The following is a 12,250-nucleotide window of genomic DNA, read 5'->3' on the forward strand; positions in this document are numbered from 1 at the left end:
TCTGATGGTTCTTGCCACTCAGTGCCACAAATTAATTAAGAGTCCTGGGCCCACATTTATAAAGCGTCTCAGGGTAATAGTAGGGATCTGGGATCAGTTTTGCTTTATGTATCAAAATTAATACAATTAAATTGACGGGGGACCTGATCCAAAATAGTCTCTCCTACTTTCTGAATAAGGCCTGTATGTCCGTACTTTAGGCATTAGGAAATGTTGGCTGGATGGCATCCTGGTGTATTCAGTGTTCCAATTATGTGAGGAGTCGCCGAAAATGTGTTGTGCTAGAGTGAGTGTGAATCTGTCACTCAGGACAGTGATGCTCATGAATGTGGTCGAATCAACTTTGCTTTTTTATTTTATTAAATATGATTATGAAAGTTTACCATGTGTGAAAGTGTCAAATGCTTCCTGACAATAGGTGCAGCCAAAAATCATAAGAACATTTGAAGAGAATATGCACGAGCCACGCGAATCTCGCTCAAAAGCTGATGTTTTATTATTTTAAGTTAAAAACATGACATTTTGGCCATCAAATCATTACAACAGCTACAGATAGATGGGTTGACTGACGACTTCATGAAAATGATGTGCCTGCATCGATGTGTCCAGAAGGCATGCATTGTTATGATCAGTGGCGATTTTAGCATGTAAATCTTGGTGGGGCAAAAAAAAAAAACTAGTGGGATGCATGCCAGCAAAGCCACTACACAACACAACAGGAAACAATACATGAATTGCACTATAACAGTTATAAACGGTGCCCACAAACAGGGCCTACATAAAGCTGTCCCAACAGCAGTCCCAACATCTTACCACTGCTACACCTGGCTATCAGCGGAGCCTTGTCTGGCAGCGAAACAATTCATTCAGCCTGATAAAAAAACATTGCTGATATGGCTGTCTTGCTTAAACAAATGTGGTTTCTAATGACAATTGAGATGTACAAACTATGGCATAAGGGGACGACAAGCGGATAAGAGGCAATCCGTAATTTCAATTAAGACATTAATGAGCGAGCTAGGACGGTCGCAGTCAATATAACTATTTGTGTAGCACTTTTGAAATGTACAGCGAAAGAATTCAGAACATGGGCCGTTCTTACAGTGTTCTCCCTGTACACCAAGTCAGAACTGTAGGATAAATAAAGGGGGCATATAAGCAGACAATGAAAGCTCTTACAATATTCGATGATTACATTTCTCTAAAACAGGTTATAGGCTACATGTGCACCACCAAGTCAGAACAGTAGGCACTCATCAAAGTCTGGCACTCTCTGGATTTATGGTGCTTTCAAGACAACTGGTCGAATCATGACGTCATTGATCTTCAGGTCGTAGCTCTAGAAAGAGGCCTGAGTTCCGGATGTACAATTCAGAGTTGGATGAACGTTCAAAACGTATTGTCCCAGTCGAATTCCGAGTTAACAGTTGTTTTGAGCAAATAATGCTTCATTGACAGCATGGCCAATGTTGAATGTTTATCATTTTAAACTTGGAAAAGAGACCCTTAATCCCAGATTTGGGACCACACAGCAACTCCACTGAATAGCAGGCTAGTGATTGCTTTACAATGCTTGCAGTTAGCCACTGTCACTGATTCCTTCCAAACCACTCATTGTTGAATTTGCGATTTCCAACTTGTTATGTAATGTTGAAGTCCAATGGCCAATGAGCACCGATACATTTTATCTATAATTTATCTTCATTATTTCTCTTCATATGACAAGGATTAAAAACGATTTGCCAGTATATTGTAGACTTGATTCATGATGATGACTGCTAGCAAAGATTTTTAAAGTATGATGTTGACATGATCAGTCCAATCACAGTTACTGTAGATATAACGTGATTTGACGTAATTTTATCTGTGGCCAATGACATTGAGCCTTCTTGGATGGGCTATTGGGGAATACACGTATTTACCTGATTTGTTTAATATTAATAGTTAATAATGAATATGCTTAACAATAGTAGAGACATTTCTTTGGTGCAAATGCTGTGCTTCTGAGAAAGGATGGTTCCCTCTAGCTCCCTGCAGCTGGTCTGGGTGTGTAGTCAAGGACATGGGATGGAGATAAAACTTCAGGAACAGATAGACCTGTATAGGCCTGTATTTGTTCTTGTTGCTTCAGAGTAACCCAGTCACACGGTTAAAGCAAAGAGCCTCAGAATGACCACAGGGTTTTCAGTTCATCCTGTCTTTTACTATCTTCCAGGGGCACAGCTGTGTGGAGATATGGGCAGTAATGGAGCTAACGTTATCACTTGTTTGTGCGCTATGACAAGATGGCTCCTGATCTGCCGGGGGGCTACTTGTATAAAAAGCAGAGATTGTTTTAGACATTTTGTAGAACTTATGAGGAGCCATCTAAATCCTGTGTGACCCTGTATTAACTTCTACCTGAAATTGCATAAATAAAGATATTTTATATATACTCAGAAGTCGTTGTCTGTGTCATTTTCTAAAGCTTAAGGTTGTTTTTTTTTAACATTGTTTGCAAACTGATACGTGACACGTATTAATGCCAAAATAACATGCAAAACAGGCAAAAAAATTTGGGGCTCAAAACAGGTGGGGCCACTGGTTATGATTCTGAATGGTCAGATAGCTACCAACAATGACAAGAAGCTGCCATGAGGGGAATCGTAGGTGGTTTGTTTCAGCTCATTGTATCTTGTTATTGATACCATGTCTTGTTTTGAGGTGTGTTGACTGATGTCATGTCTATGCTAATATGGCTGAAATTCGTTAGCTAGCTATGCAACAACCGTAACAATGTATTTGAGAGACAACAAGTGCTCATTGTACAAATGTATTTATATGTTCAATAAACATTTGGATACGAAATATAATTTACATGTTGTCGACAGTCTAAGCCAACTCGTCTTTTTTGCCCCATTGTTGCGCACACATCGCTTTTGTTGTTAAACAATCAACCCGTCTATATTGGATACCAGTACACTGATGGACAGTCCTGGACCTTAAGATGCTTTTGGGAAACCGGCCCTGGTAGAGATGACAAACTCAAAACAAAACGCGTTTTCCAAAATGGTAAAGGTCGGAGAAAGTCCAGAAGAGGCAGTACAGTTACCCTTTAATCGTCCCACTAAATACTAAACAGTTAGAATTTAGATTATGACATTTTAATTTATCCCAGGGACAGTCACCGCACCACTTTGGTAAACAGCTGAGGGATGGGTCTGTAACCACTCTCAAATTCATAGACTGGGCTATGGATGCAAGAACTGACCGTACATTAGATCAAAATGACAGCTGTAACCATGTTTTGAATCTATACAGTGTTAGTTTGCAATGACAATGGCTTACATTGCCTTGAAAAAGTATTTATCCCCCTTGGCGTTTTTCCTATTTTGTTGCATTACAACCTGTAATTTAAATGGATTTTTATTTGGATTTCATGTAATGGACATACACAAAATAGTCAAAATTGGTGAAGTGAAATGAAAAAATAACGGAAATGTGGTGCGTGCATATGTATTCACCCCCTTTGCTATGAAGCCCCTAAATAACATCTGGTGCAACCAATTCCCGTCCCGTCCCATCTAAGTGTCACATGATCTGTCATATGATCTCAGTATATATACACCTGTTCTGAAAGGCCCCAGAGTCTGCAACACCACTAAGCAAGGGGCACCACCAAGCAAGCAGCACCATGAAGACCAAGGAGCTCTCCAAACAGGTCAGGGACAAAGTTGTGGAGAAGTAGAGATCAGGGTTGGGTTATAAAAAAATATCAGGAACTTTGAACATCCCACGGAGCACCATTAAATCCATTATTAAAAAATGGAAAGAATATGGCACCACAACAAACCTGCCAAGAGAGGGCCGCACACCAAAACTCACAGAACAGGTAAGGAGGGCATCAATCAGAGAGGCAACAAAGAGACCAAAGATAACCCTGAAGTAGCTGCAAAGCTCCACAGTGGAGATTGGAGTATCTGTCCATAGGACCACTTTAAGCCGTACACTAAAGCTGGGCTTTACGGAAGAGTGGTCAGAAAAAAGCCATTGCTTAAAGAAAAAAATAAGCAAACACGTTTGGTGCCAAAAGCCAAGTGGGAGACTCCCCAAACATATGGAAGAAGGTACTCTGGTCAGATGAGACTAAAATTGAGCCTTTTGGCCATCAAGGAAAATGCTATGTCTGGCGCAAACCCAACACCTCTCATCACCCCGAGAACACCATCCCCACAGTGAAGCATGGTGGTGGCAGCATCATGCTGTGGGAATGTTTTTCATCGGCAGGGACTGGGAAACTGGTCAGAATTGAAGGAATGATGGATGCCGCTAAATACAGGGGAAATTCTTGAGGGAAACCTGTTTCAGTCTTCCAGAGATTTGAGACTGGGACAGAGTTTTACCTTCCAGCAGGACAATAACCCTAAGCATACTGCTAAAGCAACACTCGTTTGGTTTAAGGGGAAACATTTAAATGTCTTGGAATGGCCTAGTCAAAGCCCAGACTTCAATCCAATTGATAATCTGTGGTATGACTTAAAGATTGCTGTACACCAGCGAAACCCATCCAACTTGAAGGAGCTGGAGCAGTTTTGCCTTGAAGAATGGGCAAAATTCCCAGTGGCTAGATGTGCCAAGCTTAAAGAGACATACCCCAAGAGACTTGCAGCTGTAATTGCTGCAAAAGGTGGCTCTACAAAGTATTGACTTAGTCTTTTTCTTGTTTGTTTCACAAGAAAAAAATATTTTGCATCTTCAAAGTGGTAGGCATGTTGTGTAAATCAAATGATACAAACCCCCCCAAAAATGCATTTTAATTCCAGGTTGTAAGGCAACAAAATAGGAAAAATGCCAAGGGGGTTGAATACTTTCTCAAGGCACTATATATTCTGGGTCCTGCTGAGGGTAAGACAGTTGAACTAAGCTCATGAGGCATTAAAAAGTTATATTTGTCTCAATAGCTATATATATATCATAAAGTGTCTTCAGAAAGTATTTGCGTTACAAAGTGGGATTAAAATAGATTTAATTGTCATTTTTTAATCAATGATCTACACCAAAAATACTCTGTAATGTCAAAGTTGAAGAAAAATTATAACATTTGTAAAATCATTATGAAAAATAAAACACTAATACATTTTGATGAGATAAGTATTCATCCCCCTGAGTCTATACAGTGAGGGAAAAAACTATTTGATCCCCTGCTGATTTTGTACGTTTCCCACTGACAAAGAAATGATCAGTCTATAATTTTAATGGTAGGTTTATTTGAACAGTGAGAGACAGAATAACAACAACAAAATCTAGAAAAACACATGTAAAAAATGTTACAAATTGATTTGCATTTTAATGAGGGAAATAAGTATTTGCCCCCTCTCAATCAGAAAGATGTCTGGCTCCCAGGTGTTTTTATACAGGTAACGAGCTGAGATTAGGAGTACACTCTGAAAGGGAGTGCTCCTAATCTCAGTTTGTTACCTGTATAAAAGACACCTGTGAACAGAAGCAATCAATCAATCAGATCCCAAACTCTCCACCATGGCCAAGACCAAATAGGGGATCTCAGGGACAAGATTGTAGACCTACACAAGGCTGGAATGGGCTACAAGACCATCGCCAAGCAGCTTGGTGAGAAGGTGACAACAGTTGGTGCGATTATTCGCAAATGGAAGAAACACAAAAGAACTGTCAATCTCCCTCGGACTGGGGCTCCATGCAAGATCTCACCTCGTGGAGTTGCAATGATCATGAGAACGGTGAGGAATCAGCCCAGAACTACACGGGAGGATCTTGTCAATGATCTCAAGGCAGCTGGGACCATAGTCACCAAGAAAACAATTGGTAACACACTACGCCGTGAAGGACTGAAATCCTGCAGCGCCCGCAAGGTCTCCCTGCTCAAGAAAGCACATATACATGCCCGTCTGAAGTTTGCCAATGAACATCTGAATGATTCAGAGGAGAACTGGGTGAAAGTGTTGTGGTCAGATGAGACCAAAATTGAGCTCTTTGGCATCAACTCAACTCGCCGTGTTTGGAGGAGGAGGAATGCTGCCTATGACCCCACGAACACTATTCCCACCGTCAAACATGGAGGTGGAAACATTATGCTTTGGGGGGGTTTCTGCTAAGGGGACAGGACAACTTCACCGCATCAAAGGGACGATGGACGGGGCCATGTACCATCAAATCTTGGGTGAGAACCTCCTTCCCTCAGCCAGGGCATTGAAAATGGGTCGTGAATGGGTATTCCAGCATGACCATGACCCAAGGCAACAAAGGAGTGGCTCAAGAAGAAGCACATTAAGGTCCTGGAGTGGCCTAGCCAGTCTCCAGACCTTAATCCCATAGAAAATCTGTGGAGGGAGCTGAAGGTTTGAGTTGCCAAACGTCAGCCTCGAAACCTTAATGACTTGGAGAAGATCTGCAAAGAGGAGTGGGACAAAATCCCTCCTGAGATGTGTGCAAACCTGGTGGCCAACTACAAGAAATGTCTGACCTCTGAGATTGCCAACAAGGGTTTTGCCACCAAGTACTAAGTCATGTTTTGCAGAGGGGTCAAATACTTATTTCCCTCATTAAAATGCAAATCAATTTATAACATTTTTTACATGCGTTTTTTCTGGATATATTTGTTGTTATTCTGTCTCTCACTGTTCAAATAAACCTACCATTGAAATTATAGACTGATCATTTCTTTGTCAGTGGGCAAACGTACAACATCAGCAGGGGATCAAATACTTTTTTCCCTCACTGTACATGTTAGAACCACCTTTGCAAGTGATTACAGCTGTGAGTCTCTAAGAGCTTTGTACACCTGGATTGTACAATATTTGCACATTATTCTTTCAATTCTTTAAGATCTGACAAGTTGGTTGTTGATAATTGCTAGACAGCCATTTTCAAGTCTTGACATATATTTTGAAGAAGATTTAAGTCAAAAGTGTAACTAGGCCACTCAGGAACATTCAATGTCGTCTTGATAAGCATTTCCAGTGTATATTTGTCCTGCTGAAAGGTGAATTTGACTTCCAGTGTCTGTTGGAAAGCAGACTGAACCAGGTTTTCCTCTAGGATTTTGCCTGTGCTTAGCTCTATTCCGTTTCTTTTTATCCGAAAAAAACTCTCTAGTCCTTGCCGATGACAAGCATACCCATAACATGATGCAGCCACCACCAGCTTGAACATTTAAAGAGTGGTACTCAGTGATGCGTTGTGTTGGATATGCCCTGAACATAACACTTTGAATTCAGGATATAAAGTTAATTTCTTTACCACATTTTATGCAGTTTTACTTTAGTGTCTCCCGAGTGGCGAAGTGGTCTAAGGCACTGTATTGCAGTACTAGCTGTGCCACTAGAGATCCTGGTTCGAATCCAGGCTCTGTCGTAGCCGGTCGTGACCGGGAGACCCATGGGGCGGCGCACAATTGGCCCAGCGTCGTCCAGGATAGGGGAGGGAATGGCCGGCAGGGATGTAGCTCAGTTGGTTGAGCATGGCATTTGCAACGCCAGGGTTGTGGGTTCATTTCCCACGGGGGGCAAGTAAAAAAAAATAATGATGTATGCACTCACTAACTGTAAGTCGCTCTGGATAAGAGCGTCTGCTAAATGACTAAAATGTCTGATGGAAGGAGGTTTTCACTCAAAATCTCACGATACATGGCCCCATTAATTCTTTCCTTTACACGGATCAGTCGTCCTGGTCCCTTTGCAGAAAAACAGCCCCAAAGCATGATGTTTCCACCCCCATGCTTCACAGTAGGTATGGTGTTCTTTGGATGCAACTCAGCATTCTTTGTCCTCCAAACACAACGAGTTGAGTTTTTACCAAAAAGTTCTATTTTGGTTTCATCTGACCATATGACATTCTCCCAATCCTCTTCTGGATCATCCAAATGCACTCTAGCAAACTTCAGACGGGCCTGGACATGTACTGGCTTAAGCAGGGGGACACGTCTGGCACTGCAGGATTTGAGTCCCTGGCGGCGTAGTGTGTTACTGATGGTAGGCTTTGTTACTTTGGTCCCAGCTCTCTGCAGGTCATTCACTAGGTCCCCCCGTGTGGTTCTGGGATTTTTGCTCACCATTCTTGTGATCATTTTGACCCCACGGGGTGAGATCTTGCGTGGAGCCCCAGATCGAGGGAGATTATCAGTGGTCTTGTATGTCTTCTATTTCCTAATAATTGCTCCCACAGTTGATTTCTTCAAACCAAGCTGCTTACCTATTGCAGATTCAGTCTTCCCAGCCTGGTGCAGGTCTACAATTTTGTTTCTGGTGTCCTTTGACAGCTCTTTGGTCTTGGCCATAGTGGAGTTTGGAGTGTGACTGTTTGAGGTTGTGGACAGGTGTCTTTTATACTGATAACAAGTTCAAACAGGTGCCATTAATACAGGTAACGAGTGGAGGACAGAGGAGCCTCTTAAAGAAGAAGTTACAGGTCTGTGAGAGCCAGAAATCTTGCTTGTTTGTAGGTGACCAAATACTTATTTTCCACCATAATTTGCAAATAAATTCATAAAAAATCCTACAATGTGATTTTCTGGATTTTTTTTTCTCAATTTGTCTGTCATAGTTGAAAATTACAGGCCTCTCTCATCTTTTTAAGTGGGAGAACTTGCACAATTGGTGGCTGACTAAATACTTTTTTTCCCCACTGTATGTCTGTGGTCTTCACAGCTGCAGACACACACAGCTGCAAAGGTCACCACACGGTCTGGTTTCTCTCTAGTCTCAAATCAATGCTGTGAAACCATTGGATGGCTTTGTCCCAATACACTTCATTGGCCTCCTTTCCTTGTCTCCTTTCCTACACAACAGCTGATCTGACAGGCCTAGACAGGTGAAACGCACTGGTGGATCCTTATCCTATCCTCTCACCTATCAGTGGTAAAGAAGGAAATAAGATGAGGAAAGAAAGACTTGAGTATTGGGATGTACTTGAATGTCAGGGGGAGGGAGGAGGGAGGGGAGGGCAAAGTGAATCAGAGGGGTGTCTCTGAGGGGAGAGAGGTCACTCAACAAAACAATTACTTTTCTGTTCTCTCTGTTATTTTTTTCATATTTCTATATTAGTGCTAAATGGATTATTAAATCAATGATGAATATTATTATGATTAAATTGTTGTTATTATTATTATTAGTAGTAGTATGTGTGTGTCTGTGTGAGTGTGACTGTGTGTGTGCCCACACATGAGTGTGTTTTTGTCTGTGTGTGTGCACGTGTACACTTTTGTGTTTATGTGTCTGGAAGTTTGTCTTCTATTGTATGTTTCTCAGTTTCAGGCTACGCACCTATTCATTTGTGTGTTATCCCTCTTAGTTATATGTTTGAAAATGGGAGTGTTGTTAAATGTTCTGGAGTTGAGAATAAGGCAAATGTTCACAGACAAATGTGCAGGTCATTATTTACATTCCGAGCCACATTTTGAGAGAGTAACAATCATAACAGGTCATTCAGTCTGACGTGACAACAGGTAAATCAACAGAATGTTCGGTATGTAGAATTTGAATTGCTAGGCATTTTGTCAATATGTATACGTGTTGACTAATGGAGAATTCTGACATAAATCATTTAACTCAGGGCTCTATTCAATCCGTAGCGCCGAAGATCCGCTTTATAGTGCGATTGACAATTGATGGCAATGTTCCCGCGGTTGCGGAGACTGCATTCACATAGACACTGCATATGTCGGTTAAATCGGAAATTACAGCAGAATTTTTACGCGGATCTTCTGTGATACTTAGGCGATACGGAATCCAGCCTTCAATCTGCTAGCTCTTCATGGGCAGACACGAGAGAGGATAATATCTATCATGTTTTTGATGATGATGGGGGGAGGGTGGATGGCATGGGGGAGGTGGTGGGCAAGGGTCATCTCCCAGGCATCTATCAGCAAGACATCCAGACCCCTGAACATGGCCCTGAGCACCCTGTCCAGCTGCAATGAGTACCAGTCACTATTGTACAGGCTCACTTGTGGGTCTAGGGCCTGAAGGTTGGCTGAACGCAACACCACCAAGGTCCCCGGAGCACGGTCCAGAAGCCGCACCACCGCCCGCCGAATGTGGCGTAGCCGGCGAATGTAGACCTGCACAGGGAAGGTGCTGAAATGGGACCATATGCTAATAAACACCACAGTGTTCGACCCACCAGTCAGGCCATCCAGCTCGTTTGCTACATAGCGCATCTCACTGGCGATGACATTGGAGAAGCGGATTGGAGGACCGTGACAACGGTACCTCAGTAGGGTGTTGTGGGTGCTGTCCACCGCCATATTGGGCCCCACATTCTTAGGACTGTGAAGGTTAAACTGCTTCAGCTCTGTGACAACAAGGGAGGGAGATGAGTGGGGGGTTGGGTTGGGAGTTGGAAAGACAGAAGAGAGAGTTAGAAAGCACTTGAGGCAGCAGAGAGTGAGATATGTCACAGGACTTGCAGACAGCACTCACCTGGTAATAAGGCGTTGAGGTACTCGAACCACTGTCTGGCAGTAGAGTCTCCGTACATGTACACCACCTTGCCCTTCAGACACTGAGTAATGGCAGACGAGTCGTTAAACTGGCGTATCACACCACCAGTCAGCGCTCGCCATGACCCTTGGAAGTAATACCCGGAAGGAGTGATTCTGGTAGGCTCCGTCTTCATGCTGCTTCTCTCCACGTCTGCTTTGTCTGAAAGAGGAACGCAAGCATGATGCACCAGCTAGCATCATCACTTTGCAGGTACACAAAACAATGGAAACAAAGGTGCTGGCGCTTCCCCGCCTTACATTATTGTAGATGCAGTAGTGGGATGGAATACTATCCTGCACACCCAGAACCTCTCCAGGGTTGAAGTATACAGCCACGTAGCAGATCATAGCAGCTAGCTGGATAGCTAGTAGGCTGACTAGCTAGTGCAAAAAATGTAAACACAGTTTTACTGTAGCATATCCTTGCTCTCCTACCTTTTTTCTCAGGCAGCACAGTGACACTGTCAGACCCGGAAGGATGAATGTGAATTTTGATGTTTACACCACTGAGAAAAAGTTGAATAAATACATAGCAGTTAATGTTGAGTAAATACACAGCAGCAAGCAATCTGATACATCGGAAACAAAGTCTGTGATTCAATTAGACACACTTTTACACTCATTCACTTACATACTGTACCCCTCACTAACCTCTGAAAGAGCAACGCCTCTTTGTTGGTGAGCAGATGTTTCACATAGCCTCCCTTGGCGTGGTTGATCCGTGTGTCACAACTCAGCAGCTTGGGCTTGTAGCAGTACCAGGGCTCCCCCGTGTGGGGGGTCTGTGTAATTGCACAGCGGCTTCTGGTTTGTCGGCAGACACAGGTTACATACAGTTGTCTGGGACAGTTTTCCAGAGCGGAACAGACTCTTAAAGAAAACCCGATCGGGCCGTTCCTCTTGTAACCGTCGTAGAACATGAACTGCCTCACTTGGATGGACCAGTGTCATCTCCACCTGTGCAGACCCTTGCCATAGTAATGGGAAAATGGCGGAGTAGGTCCCATTCCTGTGGTCCAGCACCTGTCCTGCAACGCCTGCCTCCAATCCGGAGGAGTACAATCGGGCCAGCAAGAAGTCTCCACCATGGCTCTTGAGATGCCCATAGGAAATTGTGCATCCGGACCAGAGCCTCCAGCTGGTCCCCCCACATGCCACTCTCTCCTGCCCCCCTGCTGGCAGGATCACAAAATGGCTGTGTGCAGGATCACTGGTGTGGTCCAGGGACACACTCACAGAATGGGGGCGTAGGCTCTGGCCAGGCGATGGACTCCAGGAGGTAACGCTCCTCCAGAGCCTCCTCGGTGAGGGTTCCTGGCCCAGGAGGCCACAGTAGCTCTTGTTGCGGTCCAGAGGAGAAGGGGCCTCTGTGTGGATGCTGCTCTGGAGCTGGAAGAATGTTGACACTGTTTGGCAGTTCAGATTCTGCTAAGGAGAAAAGTAAAGGTCACTAACAGGCATGCTGCATAAAGTGTAACTTTTGCAGAGCGCGCAACGCTCCCATTAATTTAAATGAAAACTGGACATAAGCAGCACGGCTCTGCGAGAGGTTAAGGAGGTAGATGGTGATGGAAGCAATGTGGGAAGAATAAAGGAGGTTGGACTTGTAACTTTTTATGAGTACAGATGGCTTTCCCTTACCTCCAGAACTTTGACGTTGCTTAACAGGAAGAAGAGGCCTGACAGGGCCAGCAGGAAGAAGACACAGAAATATTTGGACAGGCTCCTCCACATGGTGCTGTCCTCTGTCAGTCC

General features: G+C 43.5%; 1 protein-coding gene across 1 annotated transcript; it reads right to left on the reverse strand.

Moving 5' to 3' along the window:
• Nucleotides 1–9,195: 9,195 nt before the first annotated feature.
• On the reverse strand, nucleotides 9,196–12,250 carry LOC121562852 (NXPE family member 3; the record flags this gene model as incomplete). Its single annotated transcript, XM_041875013.2, is given in 10 exon segments — nucleotides 9,196–10,305; nucleotides 10,434–10,655; nucleotides 10,931–11,001; nucleotides 11,147–11,274; nucleotides 11,276–11,599; nucleotides 11,601–11,642; nucleotides 11,645–11,734; nucleotides 11,736–11,800; nucleotides 11,803–11,920; nucleotides 12,137–12,250. Coding segments are annotated over 10 exon segments (1,716 nt in total), but the record flags the coding sequence as incomplete, so codon positions are not given.

This window comes from Coregonus clupeaformis, chromosome 22, assembly GCF_020615455.1.
Source record: "Coregonus clupeaformis isolate EN_2021a chromosome 22, ASM2061545v1, whole genome shotgun sequence".
In the NCBI taxonomy this organism is placed as follows: Eukaryota; Metazoa; Chordata; class Actinopteri; order Salmoniformes; family Salmonidae; genus Coregonus; species Coregonus clupeaformis.